The sequence below is a fragment of the Phodopus roborovskii genome, unplaced genomic scaffold (assembly GCF_943737965.1).
Source record: "Phodopus roborovskii unplaced genomic scaffold, PHOROB, whole genome shotgun sequence".
In the NCBI taxonomy this organism is placed as follows: Eukaryota; Metazoa; Chordata; class Mammalia; order Rodentia; family Cricetidae; genus Phodopus; species Phodopus roborovskii.
This window is the reverse complement of record NW_026126611.1, coordinates 7,599,901-7,624,298: the sequence shown is the minus strand read 5'-3', so window position 1 is coordinate 7,624,298 and position 24,398 is coordinate 7,599,901. Positions and strand designations below refer to the sequence as shown.

At 46.7% G+C, this 24,398-nt stretch overlaps 1 protein-coding gene across 2 annotated transcripts in view; it reads left to right on the top strand.

The window, feature by feature from the left end:
- Arid1b (AT-rich interaction domain 1B) overlaps positions 1–24,398 on the top strand; it is a 318,541-nt gene that overhangs the window by 221,619 nt on the left and 72,524 nt on the right. For both annotated transcript variants that reach the window (XM_051206127.1, XM_051206126.1), the window contains one exon: positions 5,760–6,003. In XM_051206127.1, coding sequence (XP_051062084.1) covers positions 5,760–6,003 — 244 coding nt within the window. The remainder of the gene's footprint in view (positions 1–5,759; positions 6,004–24,398) is intronic.

Genomic DNA, 24,398 nt, shown 5'->3' with positions numbered 1-24,398 from the left:
GTCCTTCATTTCACATTTAGACCTGTACTCGAAGCTTTTTAAAAATCTTGTTTGCTGTTGAGAAGGAGCAGCAGGGGCTTGAGGGGGCAGCTTGCAATATGGGTTTGTGCTGAGAACCTAGGAAAGTCGTGGAAATCTATATCGCTGATAGGTTTTTTTTTTTGTTTTGTGTCAAAACATTGGCTGAATTTTAATATCAACTTCAAGGTTGGTTTGTATTAAATGCTTGAAGTTAGAGTACCAAATGAGCTGGGAAGGTGTGAAGTTTGGTGGCCATTCCAAGAGTCCTGAGATGCTAACAAGACTCGACCCTTGACCCTTGGGGTGCTGCTTGGGAGCTGGGCTGAGAATTCATTCATAAAATGTAATAGCTGGGTCAGTAGTTTTCAGGAAAATCTTTTGTGGTAAATATTTAGAACTGTGTGCATATGCTAGACTATGCTGTGTAGTGTTTGCCATCGTAGTGCTTATAAATTCAGTTTAATTTGTCCTTGAACATTTAAGAGATCCTGTCTTCGCTCCACGCCTGGCATAAGAGTCAGTGTCGTTAAGTTAGGGTCTAGTTGAAGTTGAAGGTGTATATATGTATGTGTGTGTCTGCTTCTGTATGTGTATTGTGTGTGTGTGTGTGAGAGAGAGAGAGAGAGAGAGAGAGAGAGAGTCCGTTTGTCTCTGTGTATATGTCTATGTGGGTGTCTTCCTGTGAATATTTCTGTTTGTGTCTGTGTCTCTGTGTGTATGTGAAAGTTTGTGTATATATGTGTGAGTCTGTTCCTGTGTGTGTATGTGTGTAAGTCTGTGTGCAGACTCAGACTGTGTCTGAGTCTGTGTATTTCTCTTTGTATGTATGTGTGTCTTGGGTCTGGGTGTGAGTATTTCTGTGTTGTGTTTGTATGTGTGTGTGTGTGAGAGAGAGAGAGAGAGAGAGACAGAGAGAGAGAGAGACAGAGACAGAGACAGGAACAAGGTCTTCCTGCCTCTGCGCTTCGCTGAGAATTGGCAGAGTTGTGAATGGGCATTGTAACCCATGCCCGGAGCCTCTGGGAAGTCACAGTGAGAAGTCATTAGCTGTGTCCTATTAAACCCTGAAATGAGGCCTGTGCCTGTCGCATTGACTGAAATATCCTCTCCATTCCTAACTCTGTTTATCCCCTTCTCAGGGGGTGCGCCTGAGCGAGGGATGCCCAGATGTGTGCTGTGCGGGGCACCTCACCATCAGGGCTGGGCTGACCCCCACCAGCAGTTAATTGTACTGAGAGTTGCGGCTTGGAGTGTTTGGAACTTCAGTGGCTTTTTGAAAACCCACTTATTTAATTAAGCAAGGGAGTACACTTTCCGAGCTTATGCCCAGGTCTGTAGATCAGTGACACATTGCCAGTGTTGACTGAACTTACCCTGGGCTGACACGTGCTAGATTGAAGGCCTTACCATCAAAGCAAAGACACTTCGCTCTGGTGACTCATAAATACCAACATGAGTATTTCAGGGAGGTTCATGTGCCATGTACAGACATGAGAGAACTCATACACAGTGTTCCTTGTTTTCTGTTTGCATATAGGTCGTTTGTTTGTTTGTTTTCTAGATAGGGTTTCTCTGTATTGCTTTGGAGCCTGTCCTGGAACTCACTCTGTAGACCAGGTTGGCCTTGAACTCACAGAGATTCACTTGCCTCTGCCTCCCCATTGCTGGGATTAAAGTTGTGCACCACCACCCAACTGCATATAGCTCTTCTACAGTCGTTCCTGCATACCATCTTCATGGACTCGTCCACATGCTTTCTTCTGTTACTGCCGTTCCTACACCTGTGTCTACAGGAGGGATCCGGAACCTTCTTGTGCTGTGGTAATCCACAGTTGTTTCTCTTGTAAAAGTCAGATGAGATTCCTGGAGCTCTCTGGAGCACTGAATTCTTTGTCTAGTCCCTTGAGTTAATTTGAGATTTCTTACTTGGACAGAAAAGGGTGAGGGTTGTGAGTTTACAGTGGTAATGGCTGCGCAGAGGCCTTCTTGAAATGGTTAAAAGCAAAGCAAGGGTTGCAGGGTTTTTGTGATGTGCAAGAAGGGGACTTTTAAAAATAAGCAGACCCTTGGTAGTGAGGTCACATTAATTTTGTTACATTGAAAAATATTTGGTATTGTGGGTAGCATTAAACAGAGAATACCCAGTTTGATAGCAGGATCTCACCACATAAAATTATGATAGCAAAGCCGTAACTTCGCTAGGTGAGAGCCCAGGAAGTTGCCTTACCCTTCCCTGTGTGGGGAAAGAGGGCCCCAAGGAACGCTGTGGGGTAAGGACTCCAACCCCCAAGGGCCCTTGCTGCTGTCCCCTGACCCGACCTGCCATCTCTCCAGCAAGATGAATGCAAGCACTGTAGCATCAAGGTGCCTTGGCCGTGAGGAGAAGCCAGGCAGCGTGCGCCTTTGCAGGCATCACAGATCTGATGGTGCTTAAGAAGGAGCTGGTACCCTGCTGACTAACTGTCCTCCAGGGGAGCCTTAGTGATGGGTTTCTGTGTTAACGAGGCTGTATGCTTAAACTGCTGCCGAACTTCCTTCATTAGTGGCTGTAAGATAGCTCTGCCTATGGATACCACCAGTATCTGCAAGGCGGGAGTCTTTCTATATCATTTACATATAAAAGTTCCAAGAGGGGTATGTCGGTAATATAAAAGTTATATCTTTTTATTGCTCCTGTGTCGCACCAGCGTCTAGTCAGCACTGAAATCCTGATGACATGTGATCACGAAGGAAACCACCGGTTTTATATTTTCCTCCTGGCGCTTCCTTGATCAGCCTGTTGAATAACAGAAATGTTTTCCACGCCTCTGCAGCTTGAATGACACTCTCCCAACACCCATCCTCATGCTTTTTTTTTTTTTTTTTTAGCAATAATGTGGATTTTAAAGGGAGGATGGGGAAGAAATTTGTAGGTCATGCAGAGAATTACAAAAATTTATGAGTAACATTCCAGGTTTTATGAAGGAAGATTTGCATAAAATTATTTAACTACAGCTGAGCACTGAATTTACGCTGTGTCTGTTTGACTCTGTTCCTTATGCAGTGGAAAATGACTGTCTATCGAGTTATTTACTGAATTATCATGGGAGGTGTGTTTCTTCCCGCCCTTCTTGCCAGTGTTGAGGAAGCACCTGACTCGAATGAACGTCCTTGATGCAGTCCCTAGCTTATGGCCCCCAGCCCAGCCGTTTGCTGGAGCTGCCACTCCATCCAGAGTGTCCCTCACAAGCACTCACCTGTTGTCATCCTGGGCCCAGAAGAGGTTTTGTCGTTTTGCTTTTCTAAGAAAAAACTAGTAAACTGTGGGAAATGTTTTATCTTTTGGGGTTTTTTGCTGTTGTTTTTGGTTTTTGTTACTTCCTCATCAAAGCTAGTGAGACAAGCCCTGCCCTCCCTTTGGGCACATTAGCCAATCACATTCAACTGTGAAGCTGAGTTTGGTCCAATGGGATGAGACACCATCACCTCCCCTATTAAGGAGGGAAACAACAAAACCCGAAGCCACTCTGGGTCAGTTTTGGCCAGACCTCTAGTTCTAGGACTCGCCCAGCCAACTTCTCTCTGTTTATGTGATTCTTCTTCCAGTGTTGAGATCATTCATTCTCACCACAAACCTTGCTCAGTGCTTGCAAGAGGTTGTGGTACTGTTCCTGGTGAAGTCTGCACGAACTGCCACGTGCAACGAGGTCTCTGTGTGGTTCGCCTAAGGCCCGCCCAGCACCTGTACCTGAGTCTTTGGCCAGAAGTCAGGTGGCCAACATCCTTGGTCTCGTGGGCTGTCCCAGCTGTCTGCTCAGTCTTCATCACAGCGTTATTAGGCAGTGCTGAGGGCTGGATGTGTCTTGTTTTAAGGAAATACAGGGAGGCCACCATTTGAATCTCACGTGTTTCCAGTTTGTTAACAAACGCTGCTGCTGTTGTTATTGTTGTTTTACACTTCACCGTGTGGGAAGCTCATGGGCAGAGCATAAGTACAACTTGCCTTTAACCCACAGGGCATTGATTGCAGTCGTTTTGCAAATTCTTGATTCGGTTACATGGATTGGGAAGGAAATGCCTGGCAGGCAAACACTGAAAAGCTCAACCCAGGATACCCACTCCTGTCCCCCAGATCCACCCAACCCAGTTCTCAGAAGGAGGGAAGAGGAAGCCTGGGCTGGAGGAAAAGCTACCCCTTTCTCTTTGAAATTTGTGGGTGGAGCTGTGCTGCTTGCCAGAAGCTGGTTTGTTTCTGAGTTGTGTATGGCATGTTACTGGATTAATAACCTTCCTCTATTCCTGCCTGGCTCTGTAAAGCCATATCCAATTTATAAGATCTAAGTGGGACTACCACTGAGCCAGCCAGTAATCAAGTTTAAATGGGAAGTTTTACCAGCTGAATGTGTGCAAAATCACGTATGCCGTGCGCCTAGAGCAACAATGTTTGTTTTATCTCTGAATTCCAAAGGAAAAAAAAAAAAACAATCTGATTCAATTTAGCTCATCTTATTTGAGATATTTGATAATACCTTTTCCAAAGGTTAGATATTTTCAATCATCGTGTTGTTTTTCATAAGCAGAATTATTTGACTTTATAAGATTACTTTTTATTTTACTTAAATCAATGTTATTCTTGTCATAAGACTGTTTAATGTATACTCCGTGTTTTTAGGGGGCTGATCAGCTGTAGTTTATGTATAGTTTTGTCTTTGATAACATCGTCCTGAAAGGGAAGTTCCTGGCACAACTCCATGCCCAGGGCCTGGGGTCTCATCCTGGGTTGGTCTTCTGCCTTCTGAGCTGCATTTCTTCTGAGCCTGAAGGATCTTCCTGCATCAGTCTTGAGTGCGCTCACTGGAGAAGGAAGGCCCTGTAGTACACAAGGCTGAGCATGGATAGAGCTGAGTGGAGCGCATCTGTTCAGAGCAGCTCGTTCTGGTGTTTTATACTGTGGCGCGCACGCACCCACTCTCTCCATCCGGCTTCCAGTCTTGGTGGACCTTCCTGAGCTGGCTGCCCTTCTAGGCCTGGGAACACGGCCTCTCTGTTTGTTACTGTTTGTGTCTTCTCTCTCATCTTACCTGCTTTCCTTAGTTGCCTGCATTCCCACCCGAGGAGCGAGTGAGCCCTAAAGAGTGTAATATGTCACGCTAGGCTCTGCGGATCTCCCACATGGAGACCTTAGTAACTTCCTCTGAGGGTGTTATAGTCACATTAGACGCTGCTAACAGTGCAGAATTGTTACATAAGCGCATGCTGCGTAACAATAGAACTCGTTTCTGATCATGTAATAGTAGGATTGTATTTCCATACTATATTAACACACAAATAACAGTTTCATTATAATGCTTAAAAATGGAAGAATTTGTCACCACAGAGTTCAGTGAGAATTTTGACCAGCTTCAGATTATAGTATGGCAGCTTTTAATTTCCATATGAAGGTTCTCCCAAGCCTGTAGTTGCTCAGTTTATGGAAGTCTTCACTCTTGTGGTAACTTGCTCTACAGAGGGCTGTCTGAGACAGCATTTTGCATAGGCCCATAGCTGGGTGCTGGTGGCCGGATGGAGACCTTCAGTGATAGCTTGTGAGTGTGAGATGCAGCTCACTTCACCTTTTAAGTGATGCCAGACCTTCTGTGTGAGTTCGCTGTCGTCTGTGAGACACGACCACTCAAACTCTTGGTCTTGGCACTGGGACTTTCAAATCACTCTTTGTGTGCTCCAAGTGTTTGAACACCTGCCTTTTCTTTCTTCCTCAGGACCTGTCTGGCTCCATCGATGACCTCCCCACAGGAACGGAAGCAACTCTGAGCTCAGCAGTCAGTGCATCCGGCTCTACGAGCAGCCAGGGGGATCAGAGCAACCCTGCTCAGTCTCCTTTCTCCCCACACGCATCACCCCATCTCTCCAGCATCCCTGGGGGGCCGTCACCTTCTCCCGTTGGCTCTCCTGTGGGAAGCAACCAATCACGGTCTGGCCCGATTTCCCCTGCAAGTATTCCAGGTACTGTCATCTTTAATCATCTGCTGTCCCCATCGTGGGTTGGTCTGTCCTTGTCCTGATATCATGTCCTGTCCTCCCTGCCCCCCACCGCCCTGTTCACTCTGTTTCAGTCCTTTAAGACGTGCCTATGATGCCATATTAGGGATGTAACTGCATTTCCCGCCAAACGTACCATTGACCCAGTTTCTAAATCGTCTCAACAAATGAGTCACAAATGACCAACTACCTTCAAATGTTCCGTTTGCCCTAAACAAAACCCTTTGCTGTCTGCTGCCTTACGGTTGTACAGGGAAGACTTTCCCTCAGTAAGTGTCCTGGAATGGCATCGCTGACCTGTGTCGGTCATGCCTCTGGCTCTGTTGGGAGGATATGATGTGGCCATTATTGTCTAAGGTGTTTTCAGAGTTGATGTTTCTCCATGTCTGATCACAGGCACACACTGGTCCGTGCCAACTGCAGTCCAACATGGTGGGCTGGTACAAGCTCACACCTTTTTTCTGATAGAGCGTGTGTTCCCAGTAACCCTTGTGTTCACGTGACATCTGTGTTATATGTCTGTGTTTTCTTGGGTTCTTAATTGCTTTAACCACATTCACCTTTTTGGTATTGTACCAGCGAGTCAAGCCCACCCAGTAACTAGCTTTCCGTCATCACAGAACAATATGCCATTTTTTGACATGTAACTTTTGCTAACATGATACTGGTAGATTCCAGAGAGCACTTCCACTAACCTAGTAAAATGAGAATTGAACAGCTAGTAAATGTTCATAATTTATCATGTTCTTCCCCAAAGTCATGGGTGATAATTTTACCTAGTTTACATTTTACTCCTTTCATCTTTTATGGAATTTGTATTACATAATGTTTATAAATAATCGTTGTATATAGTCTATTATATTTATGCAGCATAACTGTGCAATCTAATCTAAGAGCTGGAGTGCTAGGAAGAGGGCATCTACTGATGCTCACTTCCTTAATCCGCCTCCATTCCCTCTCCCTGCCTCGTGTCCTCTATTTATGTTATCGCTTTTTAAAGAATCTTATTTGTTACATTTTTAGCGTTTATCTTACTGTTTTTATTTATTACTTTTTTTTTAATGGAAACATCCTACTGACGATGACTGTGATATTTCATCCAAGCTGGGGGATTGTTAATAGCTGCAGTACAACAGCTCTTAAAACCAGGAAAGGCCCTAGGCAGACCAGAAAACATGGTCTCCTCAGCCACACTCTGTGTGGTGTGGTCTGTCTTGCCTTTTAAAAACATTAAGTGTTACGTTTTTATGACTGTGCCGTAACTTATTAGGTGATGCAGCAGAAGCTGGAGTTCGCTGGGGCCATTGTCACCGGCTCCTGTGCTGCGTGTGACCACACCATCAAGTGGCATTTAGTGCTGAGGGTAGGCAGCATAAGCTAGCTCTCTCTCTCTCTCTCTCTCTCTCTCTCTCTCTCTCTCTCTCTCTCGGTGTACTTTCAGAATCACTTCTTAATCATCTATACATCTTGCAATGACACAGAGTATAGTATTGGTTGTGTGAACTGTGACACACACACCATTTCTTGGTGTTATTCCAAGTGGAACCTCCTAGAAGGTCTGCTGAGCAAATTTAGCATTTGTCTTGCTCTCCCCCAGTGAAATAGTCACCTCAGTTTCTCTCTGTTGCATGCCACATCTCACGTGGTTCTCATACATGTGCTGGATTGTGACACAGGACAGACCTCCACTATGCAGGGCAGCACAGTAACCACCGCTCCCCAAACTGAGACATGGGTTAGTCTGGTGAGCCTTGACTGCGTATTGCAGTGGGCCTGGGCAGCCGAGTTCTCCTTCTTCATCCCCACCATCCAGCACTGCTGTGTGCATCCCGGGATGCTTGGAAGCAAACATTCTGCTCTAGTTTATTTATGTTGCTGGAATAAGCACCATGTCACCACCCCCACACCAAAGAAGGAAAGAAAACTTGGGGAGGAGAGGATTACATTGATCTTGCAGGTCTGTAGATGCAAGGGAATCCTAGGCAGGAACTGAAGGTGTGAAGCAGAATCCATGGAGGATTGTTGCTATTGGCTTACTCCCTGGCTCATATCCAGCCACCTTCCCTTGGTGATGCATTTGCATTCAAAGGCCAGAGTGAAGGGCCCTCATCCTCCTTGTTGGTAGGGCACATATGTTTCATTTCAGTTGGGGTGTAGTTCATTCCAGAGTGTTTGCCCTTAATGTCTTTATGACTGCTTTGTTCACATTTAGGTGGGACAGCTTCTCAAGTTACAGCTCAAGAGTCCCTTATGGGGTTTATGGAGAGAGGACTTTGAATGGAGAGGTTTTGATCACAAATGCATGCAGGATCTGGTCCCCCAGCTCCGCCCAAGCTGAGTCAGCACCAGCCAGTTCCCGGCTGACACCGGACAGTCTGCCCTGTGGTTCCACTGGCCTTGCGTCTGGAGCCCCTCCCACATCCCTAACAAAGCACAAAGGACGATCAACCCACCCTTTGCAACTCACAGTTAACACAGAGGCCTCATCGGCTCTTCCTGCCTGGGCTGCGAAGGCAGGTCGGCTCTTCCTGCCTGGGCTGCGAAGGCAGGTCGGCTCTTCCTGCCTGGGCTGTGAAGGCAGGTGGTGGACAGGTGGTGTTCATGCCCGAAAGCTGTTGCTGTTTGTGGAGCTCCAAGCGTGTGCATGGCTCCTGCTCCCTCCTCTTTGCTTTTGTTAATGGATGTCTAAGGGTGTAGGCTTAAGGGCGTCCTGTGCCCGGTCCTTTTGGCCTTTACATCTGGCTTGTTGCGTGTGAAGTTAAGTCGCTCTCATCTGGCTGCAGACAAGAAAGAACCACAAAGTTAGATATTCGCATGACTGCCCCATCAAAGGGACATGGCTTTCTGGGCATTCTTGTGTGGTGTTGGTTTCCATTATCAGAAAATTAATCAAAGGAACGTCTTCCTAGCAAAAGAACAAGGGGTTTATTGAATACAAAAGCCAAATCCCTCCTGCCCCTGTCTGTGTTTTCTCTTTGTTTTTGTGGGGTTTTCTTTCTGATTGTGGGAGCACTGCTGTATGCTTTACTGAGGGAGGTGGCTCACTCGCTCTCCCCTCTGACTGATGGTTGGCCGGATGAGAGTGAGGGCTTTGTTAGGCAGGTCTAGCAAGAGTCCAGAGAGCTTGAGAGAAGAGCAGAGTAAGAAGGGGCTTGGATTCATCTCTTAAGTGCTGCCCTGCCCCCTCCCCTTCTGTGCCTTCCTCTTCAGTAAAGCTCCCCTTTACTCTGCAGCTGGTGCAAGTACACTTGCGCGCACACACACACACACACACACACACACACACAATCTCCTGCACACCTGTCCCCTTCCCAGGAGGCAACTCACCCATGCCTGCCAAAGGCCTCTAGTTTCTGGGCTTTGCAAAAGCTTGCCAGGATAGAACTTGCAAAGGAAGCTTGGCCAGAGATAGTCTGTGCTCTGGGAACTCCTGTTCCATAGAGTTTGGCCTCATTCCAGAGCTCTGTTAGTTCAGCTCCTGAAGGGCGAATTGTTCATTTAACTGGCCCTCAGACGACAAATGCACATGTTTTTAAAAAGGGTATGGGGGGGTGGTGGACAAGATGCTGTGCTGCTCTTTGATATTTAAAACAATCCCAGCCCCTTCTCAACAAGATACCAAGTATCTTCCAAAGCTTCAGCTACAAACAAGAAAAGATTCTGCGGGTACATTCAGAAAGGATGCTAAAGCAGGGAAGAGAAAGATGGATGGCTGTGTGGAGTTAGGCATGAGCCAGCACGAGCAGGAAGGGTTTCAGTGAGAACAAATGATAGTCCCTGATGTTTGTCAAGATTAGTGTCTATAAACGCCCCGTGGAGGGTGCGAACCAGTGTCTCCTTTTTGTTTAGTCCTTTCTCCATAGATTTTTCAATCTTTCAAGGCTCAAGCCAAGCCCATCCCAAGGAACTACATTTTTTTCCACGTTTAAATTTATCTTTAATAAAACTCGGGGTAAATTACAGGTTTATGTTTGTGTGTTAATGGCTCTGAGCCAGTTTTCTTTCGGGATTGCGAATATGAAGCTGCAGGTGGCGTTGCAGGGACAGCAGGACCGGTGGGTCTGTGTGTCTGCACTAGCCTCCTACCTGCTCCGTTCACTTTGCAACGTCTGTCACGTGGCCTCTGTTGGCTTCTCTGCAGGTAGAAACTCTGCAGCAGCTTGTTCTAAGGGGATTGCATGCTGCATATTGGCAAACTGAGTGGAAATGGGAAAAAAAAAAGTTAAGCACAAAGTGCCATCGATACATCCATGCTTCTACTCTGTCGCAGCACAGAGAGCATGAATTCAGCATTTCTGAAAACTGAGAGAGCTTAGCCAGTATTTCCCCCTCACTGTGTAAAGTATTTGTGTGTGTGTTAAACAACGCAGTAATTCCCCATCCTTCCCAAATGACTCTGAGCAACAGTGAGGGAAGCAGAAACCGATTTGGGTTTTGAGAAGTGATGTGCAGCCCGGGAGAGCTTGGGTAGGAAAAGTGTGACATTCAGCCTCCCCTTAGTCTGTAACACTTCATACCAAGGCCCGCCTCGGTGTGAAAGGGCTCTGTACCACGCACACGTGTGCACACGCACACACACACACCAGCCTTGCCCTCTGGCACCTGTAACTACTCCCTGACTGGGAGATTGAGTGTGGCTTCTATTTTCCAATGACACAGGTCTTCCGTTCCTCTAACACATTTGAAATTAAGCCTTTCTCTTCCTCTCCTTCCGTATTCGGAGACTCGGGGAACATTGGGAAATTCTCAGGTGTCATTCGCACCTGACTTTTCACCCTCTCCTGTCCACGGCAGCACATCATTCTCTCTCAGCTCCTGCCGCCCTCACCCTCTGTCATGTCCTCCCACCCCCCCAACCCCCCCCACCACCACCCCCGTCTCTGGTATGTGTCTGTGTGTCCTTCATTGCATTGTCTGCTGAAGTGGCAGTCAGACACCTTGCTCACGTCTGGAGCTCGGCAGACTGCTGCACACGGTCTCTGTGGAGAAACTGTTGCCATTGGCACTGAGGACTCAAGGCTAGAGCAGTACAAAGCTCTTCGAACCAGTTGAAGCCTAGAAGAAGAAACTGTCAGAATCCATTTTGCTACATTTTAGGAACTGGTGGTAGATGACTAGTACTAAGAGCCGAGGTGTTCCTAAACTGTTCCATGGGAGTGTTTTTCTAAAGTGGGGTAAGTCACTGATGTGGAAGGAGCGTTAGTCTATTTCCCCACCTTCTGATAACCTGGGGCCGGGAGTATGGTGATGTGTTGATTGATTATAGCCGTTAGGCCTGGTACTAATCAGTTTCATCACTTACTCTCATTCACGCGCGCACCTTTGATTTCTCTCCCATAGCAGGATGATGTGGGTTGTCATTGACTAATGAAGAGCAGAATTGATTTCAGCGCGAGACAAACGGAATGCCGACACCAATCCCGAGACACATTAATCTCTAATAACCCACGTCTGCATGTTTATAAATGGTATAACCAGGGATTGTTAGTGTTGACATTCTCCCTTCCAAACAGGAAGTGACATCAGTGTTTGTATTTGCAAACGGCTTTAAATGCAAACAGTGGAGGGCCAGGACGGTGACTTTGCTGAGGTTACAGTGCTGCATGGGGGTTCAGGTTGTGCTCTTGCTGACGCTTGTCAGGTGTGTCCTGTGACAGACCAGCCAGCCCAACTGCTGATGTCCTTCCTCAGTGTATCACCTCCTCGGTTCATTCCTTCCACAACACAGACTGTGAACTTGTTTCCAGAAACCTCGGGAAAGGCACTGACCCTGCAAGTAGAGGTCCGTGTTCTCATGAAATATGAGAAAGACATAACACGTGTAACAGCAGTTAAGCATTTGGACTGGAGTTCAGATCCCCAGAACCCAGATACAGGGTGTCCCCAGAGAAAGCTAGCCAGAAAGTTTGATTGACAGGCCCTGCCTCAGTGAATAAGGCAGGCATATTATGATAATCATTTTATCGTTAATCTCTTACTATGCCTAATAAAGAGAAAACTTTTTCAAAGGCCTTTATAGGAAAAAAACGTACCCATGTGTGAGGTTCAGCATCCTCTATAGTCTTGAGCATCTGCTAGAGTTTTTGGAGTGTCTCCTCCAATGGATAAGGGGGACTGGACTGTTGCCTGGGACTTTATAAGATTAGGGTGTGTGGTTTTAATTGTAATGGGAGACCACTAGAAGGTGAGCCGGTAGGACTGCCGTGGTCCAGAATAGGCTTTAAGGGGTCATTCTGGCTGTTTGGTAAGGAGCAAGAACAGAACCAGGGCCTACAGACCATGGCAGGCCCCTGAGGAGGGGAAACAGGGCAGGTGTGGGTGTGGGGAGGGCCGTAGACGATTTGGCTGTGGAGAAATTAGAGAGTGGTAGTTCTGTGTGCATTGGCGGTGAAGGAGTGGGTGAGAGACAAGTCTAGCATTTGGTGTTGGCCCTGTTCTGTTTGAACGTTGTTGGTGGTCCTACTTAGCCATGCAGAGGGACGTGCTTTGCTTTGCTTTGCTTTGCTTTGCTTTGCTTTGCTTTGCTTTGCTTTGCTTTGCTTTGGTTTTCCCAGAAAGTTTGGTGTAAGAACCTGAGTGCAAGGTTTGTATTTCAGTGTGTATTACAAACTTTGTTTAAAGTGAAGAGTGGAGGTGCCAACCTTACTGGCATGGCCAAGGCCCGTGGGCGCACAGACTGCTGGTCCCTGCTGTCCTTTCCTGTTCAGACGCCTGTGCTCTAGCTACCCAGAGTCTCCTGCGGCCTCCATCACTTCCATTTAGTGTCCAGGTGATTATTACTTAGTTATGGCTCACTGGAAAGCTTAGGGGTGAAGAGCCCACTGAGGGACAGAGGATGGCCAGTTTTGTTTTTACCTTTGTTGTTTCTTTGTTTTCTGACCTTTCTAGAGCTAGGTTATGAACTCAGTCGGTAGTACTGCCACAATGCCAAACTGTGATAGGATGCAGTTACAACTTCAGGCCTGAATCAGCCAGCGCTACACTCCCCATCTCCTCAGTCTGTCACTTGGGAAGGATGGAGGGAGGGAGGATGGATTTTTCTAAAGCAAGGCGCATCACTTTAGAGAGGCGAACCTCAGCCCTCAGTGTGTGGCTCCATCCTCTTTTCTCCCCTCCTCTGCCTTCCCCTCACTCCGCTCCCCTCCCTTCCTCTCTGTTTCCTCCCTTAGAAATGGTCACAGAACAGATTTCCCTGTTTCTGTGCTGCTGCTAACTATGGCTGTGGACAAGATCTTTGCCCACGAAGCTGAATAAAGTGTAACGAGCTAACTCCTTTACCTGGCATCGTCCATCCATCTCCCAAGACCCAGCTGAAGTCTGTTTCTCTTTACTAAGTCCCTTCTGACCTCTTGGAGAGAGTTAGTTTTCCTCTGTGTTGTGGGAGGGAACCACTTCCCTTCACATGAGGGTGGAGAACTGTGGCTGGCCAGCAGGGGGCGCTCAATGGATGTTGGTCAAATTTAAGAGTGCCAATTCTAAGCGGGGGAGGAGGAGTCCAGGAAAAGAAAATTCTGAAGTTAATTCCGTAGCTAACTTTCCTCCTGTGCTTGCATAATCTTTGTGCCTTGATGTTTTGTCCTCCATTTGATTATTCTCTTCCGCTCTCGAAAGAGATTTCAACTATGACAGATCATTCTGCTTAAAAAAATATTTCTGAACGTGTGGATGTGAGCCAGGCCTTCATGTGTGAAGACTCTTACCTAATTCTGATCCTTCACATAGATGCATTAGCATTTGTAGTGAAATATTAGCTAGTGACTAAATCTGCTTTGCAGATACTTGGAAGAGATGAGCTATTTTGAAAGCAGGTGTGATAAATAACTTTAGCTGACCATTGAAGTAAGCATTGATGGTGAATGCCTGAGGCCGTGTTTCGAGTGCATATCTTCCTCTCCTCTGTGTCCTATTGGTCTTTGTCATGCACCCTCAAACTCTCTCCTGTTAACCTAGGCTCCTGGTAACCTCGGCACAGCTTATAGAGTTCTGAAGAGCTGTGTGCCCAAGAGCCCACCCACTGTTCCACACACAGCTGCCTCCATTCTGGCCTGCGCTAGACGGCTCACCCACCTGGAAGCCCCCTCAGTAGGCTGCAAGGATGAGGGTTCAGTTGTCTGTCCATTATCCCTTCTCTTCAAAAGCCATTACCTGAAGCACCAGGCATACTATAAACTGGGACATGAGGACACATTACTGGGATGTTTGTTGCCTTTACATATGAGCAGTGGTGTGTTAAGTGGACCCCAGGGGTCTCGGAGATTCCAGTAGGTAGCTTGAAGTTGAGTTTCCAAAAACAGTGCAGCGCTTTAACTCCCGCTTTACTTTTATAAGTATTTTGGAGCTGGGAGTTCAGTTCAGTGTTTTCCCAGGAGTAAAACCCTGGGCTCCATCTCCAGCACCATGTAAACAGGGCTAGAAATCCCAGCCCTTGGGATTAAGCTTCAGGCCCATTACAAGTTGAAGGCCAGCCTAGACTACTCTGCCTCAAAAAGAAAAAAGGTAGCTCATTCAAATGAAAGTCCCATAAACATGAGTTTGGACCCCAGGACCCATGTGGTGGCACACATCTGTGATTCTAGCTCTGTGGAGTCAGAGACCGATGGCCCCCAAAGCTGACTGGCGCACCGACTTAGCTGAGTCACTGTGCCCAAACTTTAGAGAGACCCTTTCTAAGATAGTAAGATGGGAAATGGAAATCGCCCTCTGGTTTACTCCTGTATATGGACACACACATGCGCACATACCACAAGCTAACCCAGTCTGTCAGTCAATGTACCTTTATGGCAAGGCTACAGAAGTTTTAAGTGTTGTCTTAAAAATAAACTATTAGTGTAGTTGCAAATGCAATAAATTTTTAAATATTTCGGAAACCTGGTTAATTTCACCCATAAACTGACTAAGTCAATATTTAACAGAAGTTAATTCTATACTTAATAGAGGAGAAACCGTGGTTTTTAGTGATGTATTATTATGTGCATACACATAGCTGAGCACACATGCATGGCCTGTGTGTGGAGGTCAGGGGACAACTTTGCAGAGTCGGTTCTTTCATTCTTTCCCTCTTTACCCCAGTAAAGAGAGAACTCAAACTCGGGTCACCAGACGTGCATGACAAGTGCCTTTACCCGAGGAGCCAGTTTGTCCCCCAGTACTGTGTTTTATCTGCTGGTCTCCTTCCTGAGGCTGTAGGGCTCCAAACCGCCTGACTCACCCAGGAGTAGTGTCACCACGCACTACGTGGCCTGTTGTGCATCTGCCACACCCCACATTCATTCTCTTGTGGTGAATGGGCTCTTGCGTGCACAGTAGCTCTGAGGGCCAGCCCATCCTGTGTGGCATTTTCATAACCACTCATGTTCACAAGCGGAAGTGTCACAGTGTTGGAACCCGGTCTGGAGAGTGTTGCAAGGGCGCGTGGAAGGGGACAGTGTAGAAACGAGCATTGTAACTTTGACTGAAGGCAGAGAGTACCTGGCTTCCACAGCACCTGTCCCCATCCGTGATAGCGGGCGGGATGAAGGGGAAGAAAGGAAGCAGGCAGGCACTCGGCTAATCTTTCTCCTGGGGGTCCAGGGGGACAAATTGGCAACTGCATTCACAGGGTTTTTTTTCCCCTTGTCCCTTTTGTATCATAAGAACTGCTAATCGGATCCACGCTGCTGCAACTGTGGTTAGTTATTAGCAGAATAAAGGCAGACTTCTTCAAAAGAACGGGTGGGGGAAGCGACTATACAAAATTGCAAGGTTGTTAGGGTCTTAACTGCACAGCAGTCGATTTCCCCTTCTTCTGAATTACACGATGGATGCGAGCCTTTCTTTCATCTGTCACTATACCCGCTTCCTCACAAGGCAGCCAAACAGTAAGCCTCTCAAACATAAAGAAAGGAATCTCAGAAAGAGGAAAAATATTGAAGAGGAACAAGAATGGGTAAGAGAAGGGGAAAATTAGGTTTTGTTTCTATTAATTTGTCCTGGTGAGAGAAATATAAACTGCTCTGTTTGCCCCTCCTCCACCCCCATCAAAGCAAGGATTAGAGCAGATTCAGTGGGAGGGCTCTTCCCCATTTCAGGTCTGCAGTTGTTAGTGAGTCCGGCTTGGGACCTGCCACTCTCACAGACCTGAGGATGCTGCCTTCCGGGTGAGCAGCATTCTATCCAAACCCGTTCTTTGCCAGTGCACTTTTCCAAATGCCGACTTTGAGTCGTACCACAGGCTTGAGGGCTTTTGAAAAGGATGTGTGTGGTTGAGCAAACAGTCGGGTCTTCGGTGTGGTAGTTTAATCAGTTGAATAAATGCATTGTCTGGCATCCCCATGAACTGTCTCCCAAACTGACTCCCCAAGAAAACCGTGGCCCCTAGTACGCCTGCTTCTCCCACCCACCCCCTGTTCATATCGTCACACTTGGCCTTACCAAGTTAACAGGCAGCCCTCGGGTCACCCAGAACCTCGGAAGAGTGGGCTTCCTCCCTTCTCACCTGCTCTGGCTGAAACTCTCAATCCTTAAATGCACACTTTCCAGATTTTGAAAGACCAATGTATGGGAAATAAAGGAGTCTGCAGCAGGGACTCTGGGTGCAGTCTTATGCAAGACATCCCTTCTCCCCTTACAATTTACCTATTCTATGATTCTGGGCAGAAGAAACGCAGACAGCAAGAAAGGTCAGGTGAGACAGCTCAGCAGACGGTCGCTCCCACCAGGCCTGGTGGTCTGGACCTGACCCCAGAGCCCACGAGGTGGAGGGAGAGCCGGTTCCCAAAAGTTGCCTTCTGACCTCTATCCATGCTTCCTTACACTTACACACACACACACACACACACACACACACACACACACACACACACACACGCTCTCACACACACACCCCACGGGGAGGGGGTTGTAAAGCAAGAGCAATGTCCAGATAAAGGTTCTAAGTTCTAAGATAAAGTAGGAGTAGTTAGGTTTGATGTGGAAAGTGTTTAAACAAAACATCCAAATAACAAAGTCTGAGTATTCTTAATGACAGTCTACGGAGTAATCAAAGTTGCTTTTCTAATATCTAAAATGATACACAAATCACAACAGCCTGGGCATTGTTGCTGGCCAGTCACCTCTGAGGCTCTTAGCACACATGGGTGCTTAGTGACAAAAACCTGATTTCTGTTAAACTCCCGGCCTAGTCAGGCGGATTGGTGGGGGATGCCTGCTACTAAGGCTGCGGCCTGGATTGATCAGTGGGACCTGGAGACTCTGGAATCGGAGTCCAACTCCTTCTGCAAGTTCTCCTTTGACTTCCGGACATGAGTCATGGGACATGTGTGTGCTATACATGCACACACATACACACAAACACACACATAATACATATACACCCATCACACACATACATACCCCACACACATACACCCCATACACATTTATTCTCATTGTCTGTGTGTGTCTGTCTGTCTGTCTGTCTCTCGCCTGTTTTCCCAAGGTGTTGTGGCTCAGTTCTTCCTCTCCCCAAGGACATTTTATTTATGCCCAATAGTTATTGTGACAGCCTGCTCACTGAACATCTTCTGTTGTCCAACACAGCTCTGGTCAGTATAACCTGTGCAGCGGGGTCTCGTGGATCGTTTTTATTTTCTACTTTGTTTGATCTAAGAGCTGAAAAAATAGTTTAGTTCTTAGACCTACCCTTGCTGTGATTACCAAGGAGAGTAGTGAGTCTGCCCCAAGTCTGCCTTGCAGAGGTCTTAAACCCAGTTGTTGTGTGACTTCTGGGGAAAGGAGACAAGCATCCATCCGTTAACCCCAGGGAGGTCACCAACAACAGACCAAAGAAACGGTTCCACCAGCTGCAGCTCAGTGGAGCAGTGAGCTGATGGACTGAAAGCTCACCCCAGCATGTGTGGGGGCTCACAGAGGCTCAGTCCCTGGGGCCCTTGCACAGCTCGCGGGTAATTCCGTGGAACAGTCCCCTCCCCCCCTGAAACCCTTTACTACTTTTATAGCTGTGGGAAGGGGCCGTGTGACTCTCGGGCCCTTGGATCATCAGGAGGTGTCATTAGCTCTCAGTCTCCCGAGGCAGCCCGGGCTCTCTTTCCAACTGCACAGTGCACTGTGTGTGTACGGCCCCTGCGTTGATGCGGGAGGGTGTGTGGGGTTGCCTGTCACTTCCTGGTGTTTGCTAGCCTTTCCTCACAACTGTACCGCATGATTTCCTACACACAGAATCGTTTATAAAGAGCCAGCTAACTAGGCCTATGGGATCATTCCAGGGCATCACACAGTGTCATAAATAAAGTTTTAGTTTTTCCCTTTCATGGATCATCAGTGGCTGCTTTCACACTGTCCACAATCACTGGGTTAAGTAGTTGTGGCAGGCAACATATGGTCTGCAAAGCCTAAAATATTTACTATCTGCCAGTCTAAAAGGAAAAAAAAAAAAAGGTTGTCTAATCCTGATTTAGAATAACAAGATAAAATTACATGATTACTGTTAACTCATAAAAATCTAATTAGCTATTACTCTGAGTTTGCTTTCTGGAATAAGCAGCCATTTATCCATCCGTCAACAAATACGTATTGAATGCTTACTGTGTGTCTGGTTCTAGGGATGTAGCAGAGAGTGAATCAAACAGAGGTCTCTGTTCTTGTGGGATTTGCACTATAATGAGACGTGTTGTATAGAGGCACAGAAGTAAATCGGAGACCTATGAGTATTAATCCCAGGGACAGTCAGTGAGAAATGTGAGGCTTTGTAGCGTCAGAGCCAAACCACTCCAGGCCTTGCTGTTACACTCACTGGGCTGCTGTATTAATTGTTTTTCTTATTGCTATGACGAAATAGTTTACGAAAGTAACTTCAGGAGGGACAGGTTTATTCTGGCTCACAGATAGGCGTGGTCTGCCCTGGCTGGGAAGGCATAGTGGCAGCTGGTCACATGGTGTCCACAGCCAGGAAGCAGAGGGAGGACTGACTGCCTCTCCACTGCCCTCCCCTTCTTATTCAGGCCTGGACCCCAGCCCCATGGATGGTGCCACCCACCCTCAGGGTGGGGCTTCCCGCTTCAAGTCATCTAATTTGGAGAACCCCCCACAGACACGCCCAGAGACTGGTTTCCATGGTGATCCGAGCGAGCGCACCACGTCAACATCACAGCCACAAACACTTTGTTAACTGGTCCAGGCCCCCCAAAGTACACCGGCAAGATGTGTGCCACTTTGCCACGGTGCACATATTAGCCAGTTTTCTCCAAAGTCCATATCTCATTTATCCTCCTAAAAATACTCACTTTATTGAGTCTTGCCTGTTTTTAATTTCCTAATTCACCCTCAAAACCTAGTTAGTTAGAAAGGACATGTGCAGCACCAGAATCCAGGTGTATGTTAGCTAAATAGCATTTATCCCAGAAAATCTGGATGGTTCAATAGTAACACTCATTAATATTAGAGGCCATGAAAATAAAATGTAAAGGGGAACGTAATCCTTAACAAAAATCCAATCCCCAATCATGACTTTAAAAAGAAAGAAGGAAGTAGCGATCCATCAGCTGTCTCTGGTTGTGGTTATATTGTGGACAACCTTGCAAGGCATTTTTGTTTAGGCTACAGATGGCACAGTGATGACCACTTCCAGTAATATCACAGTGTACCCAAGACAGCAGCCGATACAGTTAAACAAGAGAGTTCAACTGAAGGCATAAGAACACGTATAGAAGAAAAAATAATAAAGCTAACCCACGCTACAGGCGGTCAGATAGAGAGTCAGAAATAAGTGAAATGACGGTGGTGGCCTGCCAAGTCACTACACTAAGGGTGGGCTTTTTTTTTTTTTTAACCAGTTATTCATTTGCATTGTATTTGTATGGGTGTTTGCCTGCATTTGTGTAAGTATACCATGTGTGTGCCTGGGGCCCACAGAGATGAGAAGATGGCATCTCATCCCCTGGGACCCTGGGGCTGGAGTTTACAGAGGGAGTGGCTCTGTGTGCGTTTTTGACTTTGACTTTTTGAAGCATCCCCACTATCAAAGACAAGTGCTAGCAGCCACAGTGTACAAATGAATAGCAGCACTAATACATTGTTTTTTTATTGTAATTTAATAAAGGAACTTAGCTGATTTAGATTAGTTTGGCCAGGTTGTGAGAAGGAAGCCTTACATCTTCTCTGGTTTGGAATTGAGAGGTGTGTGTCTCAGCTCATCTTTACACATATACACATCAGCATGCGGGTTCATGTGGTACACGGGTTAGCATGTGCCTCTGCCCACTGGAAGCTCTAGAAGCATTAGTAAACCATTAACTGTGAGCCTCCCTGAAACCCAGAACTAAATCTTAGAGCACCTTCGGCAAAAACAAGAACCGGGCCTTCTAAGATGAGCCTGAGGCCTGTGTAATGCAAAGGGGGAGCCTGGAAGTCGAGATCTGCTTCTGGTTGTGTTCAGATCACAGCACAGGTCGCTTCCTGTTGGTTGTGGAAATATGTTAGCTTTCCGTGGCTGTGACAAGTCCAATGGGAGCTAATAGGGGAAAGGGTGGTGTTGGACCTTAATTGGGAAGTTTTGATCTATGTTAATTGCCTGTTTGGGGCCTGAGTTGGGCATTGCATCATAATGGGAACACAGTGTAGAATGGAGGTGCTCATTTGCTGGTGGCCAGGAATTAAAGAAAGAGCAGGAGACTTAGAACATAGGATTCCCTGATAAACAAACCATTATCCCAACAACCAAAGACCTTCCATTAGGCTCTACCTCTTATTGTCCAACCACTTCCCAGAAGTGTGATAGGCCAGAGATCAGGCCTTTAAAGCTTGAGTTTGGGGAACGTTCTAGGAGGATGGCTCAGTATTTACCGTGGTGTGAAGTATTAGCCCACCCGCAGTCACAGAGAAGGAAACAGACTGGATCCCCCAAGCAAGCCTGCACGCTTGACTAGCCGCCGAATCGATGAGCTCTGAGATTGACTGTGCCTCGGGAGATGGCGGAGAGCAATGAAGGAAGATACCGTGTCCACTTCCGCGTGTGTACACGCATGTACTACATGCATGTCCAACTGTTCTGATGGAAAATGAAACACAGAGTAAGGAGTGAAGCTTCTCTAGTGCTGACAGTTCCTACCCATTCCTCTGTCGGGTTACGTCACAGGCGAAGTCGCCTCCCTTTCGATGGCGTCCCCGTCACAGACTGAACTCTCCTTTGCTTTTGCCACGTATGGCAGCTCTGCAGAAGGAGCCGGCTTTCACCCTCCTGCCGTGGTTCTTTCCTCAGTGAACATGAGGTTGATAGGAGGACATGCTCTTCCCAGACTGAAGTCCAGTTAACACGCGTGGAAGTCAAGGGGGAAAAGGGGAGTTAGCATTAGCACATAGATACCGTGGTAAACCTCACGGGCGGGATCTTCTAGTAGATGCTGAAATTAGCTGGAGAAAGTTGCAGGAGTTGTGGGGCTTGGATCAGCCTCAAAGGGGAAATGGACACCCCCAAAAACGAACATCAGCCAGATGAAGTAATCAATATGGACACCAGAAACGGAACGTGCCGGTGCCCTAGCCCCATGAAAGGGTGAACAGAGGAAGACGTGGCATTTCCCATGCATGTCCCAGATTGCATGTCCTCGTTTTCAGTGATGGAAATGTCTTACCTGAGTCGGACAAAACAGCTCATTGGTACATGAGTAAGTCATCAGGAAAGACTGAGCTACGCTGAGGGGACACTAGGGGGCGTGGCTGAAAGCAACAGCGGATGCTCCTAGAAGCAGAGCGTTTACTGGGAAAATTGACAGATTCAAATAAGGTCTGCAGAGAGAGCCGTACATAACAACGTTGTAGTTGCATCAGCTGCGTCCGCGAGGGGAGGTGGAGTTTTGGACGTAAGATGACCTTGTACTGTTCTCGCTGTTTCGACTGAACAAAAGTAGAAATTTGCTCACTTTAAATTGTTGTGCCTCTTTCTTTATACCGCGTTTGGTTAATAAAGACATAGGGTTACCTGTCGGCGTCCATTCTCATTACAGTGTCGGGTTGTCTTTTCCGGTTGTGCTAAATCATTATGGATATAGATGAGGGCAGAAGGCAGATAACACGACTCGAGTTATGGCTAAACTCGAGTTATGGAGGTTGGAGTTCGCCTCCTAAGGTAGGTTTGTTTACCTCACATGGCCATACCCTCCTTTGAAATAATTAGCGAACTCTGAAAGGTTTTACTTAAAACTAGCATACGTGGGACCCCACAGATTTGAGGGTATTTCCTTAGTTCGGTTCATCAAAAGGCTCTGGATTTCCTGCTGTGGACTGTGGACACCGGAGTTCTCTTGTGCTACACTTCATATGTGTTTTCTGGGTCCACTGCTGTAACATGGTTATCTCTGCGGGTACTCAGGGTGCTGCTCCCAAGTGATCAGTTACCTAATAGTTATGGAAGAGGCTAGGTAGAGAGGGTGAAAACGGGGAAGTTGGAACGACTTGGGTTGATTCAACATTAAACAGCTGTTTCCTTTCGTGAAAGGGTAGATTTAATGTGTGCATCCTCCGTTGCTTTGAAGGGACATCATCCTTACGTTGTACCAGGTAGCGCACAGCAGCGGTTGGCTGGGGCAGCGTAGTGTGCATGCTGGGATGGATGTCTTGCAGTCCTTATTTTTGCTGGTGCATTGTATGGGAAAGCAGTGTCTCAGGCATGCCCTGTGTGGACATAGAGTCGCTGCTTGTTTTCTCCATGTGAGCCTAGGAATCCAGCCTGTCATGCAGAAGCAAGCATTAAATGTAAGCACTCACTGTCTCGCGGCAGCTTGTTCCCCAGTGACACTTTTAGGAGTCTGAGTTTGGCTGCAGAGTGCTTTAAATTTCTAAATGGACTATAGATTGGGGCCCTGGGGCATTTCATTTCATTTCATAGGAAGCATGTAACCCACAGTGGCTACAGAACAGCTTTTGTAGATCTATACCCAGTGTTTGCCCTTGGAGTTGTTTTAGACCAGGAAGTTAAATGTTTTTACTGTGCAGGTAATTATTTGCTATTAATATTCAGTTACTGTAGATGCCTAAGATGAAGCCAGTTGGAACCAGTTGGAGCACACTGTGCTATTTGCCAGGCTCCAGGAGCTCCCCATTGCTCAAGGTATCTCATGAGTGTGACAGACGAGCACTTGGAAATATATAACAATTTTTATATTATTCTCTAAAAGTGGGGTGCATAAGCCCCCCAAAAGAACCTGAGGGTTAGTCATGCTTTCATAGCCATTGCCTTCTCCCTGTGGTGGAACGCATCTGCCTTCCTTTTGCTGTCCTGTGCAAGCATTATTATTAGAGTGATCATGAGTGGCCATCCCCAAAGACTTCGGGACTAAGATGCATGGGTGCGTGTCACACAGCCTGAGTGGAAAGACTTGGTGGCAGTCTTGAAGCCATTGAGTTTCCATTTCTATTTAGCTGTGATTCTTGTTGAGTAATGTATTTAGGTATGGCAGAACAGGACCTGTGAAATCCAAGTAGTTAGCATAAGATGCCATGGCCATGTGACTGCCACTCATAAGGATGTGGGGAAGTTACATGTGTTTAAGGGTGTCTCTTTTATATATTGTAACTGAGAGAGAAGGTAGAGCATAAAGTCTCCATACCCTCATGCCATGAGCGCTTGGGCCTTGAGGGTGGTGTTAAATTCAGTACTTTTTAACCCTGCCTTGTCTTAAGCCTTAGAAATGAGTCTACAGCTCTGGACAGGAAGTGAGCTAACTAACACTGTCAAGAACCTTGAATGATGCTTCATATCCCTCCACATGATCTGAATCCCTCTTTTATCAACAAGTGTCTTTTCCTTTATCCTGTAGTCTGCGGTTATGAGTCATTGTATATTCTTTGATGCCCACCTCGAGAAGCTTACATTATGTGGGAAGAAGTAATGGGAATTAAACAGATGCTGCTGTTGTATCAGCAACACAAACAAGCTGCAGGGCGGCTCTCCCTCGGTGTGAATGCACCGCCTGCTTTGCGACGTTAGGGCCCGCCGTCTAAGTTTAGGGTGGACCTCAGATTGCTTATTAGAAATCGATGTTACTGTATTGACTGGATGTCACAGGTGAGGGAATGCCAGCCGTTTTTTATTTCTGTCCTGTGGGGATGAGTTCAGACTCAAGCACTATGTTTGGGTGCCCATCTTTGCGTTTGTGGAATGTGGTGATGGGTGAGTTGGATTGCAGCCATTGCTGAATCCTCCATGAGTTTGACAGGCCATTCAGCAGTCGATTCTTGGATTTCGTATCTTTAACCAGGTTTTTGGTAAATATCTCTATCTTTTCTTCTTCATTTTACATGGAAAAAGATGAATTTTATTTTACTTTTTGAGCTCTTGTCTCTGTGCTTTTTGTGATCATAAAAGTGAATTGTTAAAATATATCCTG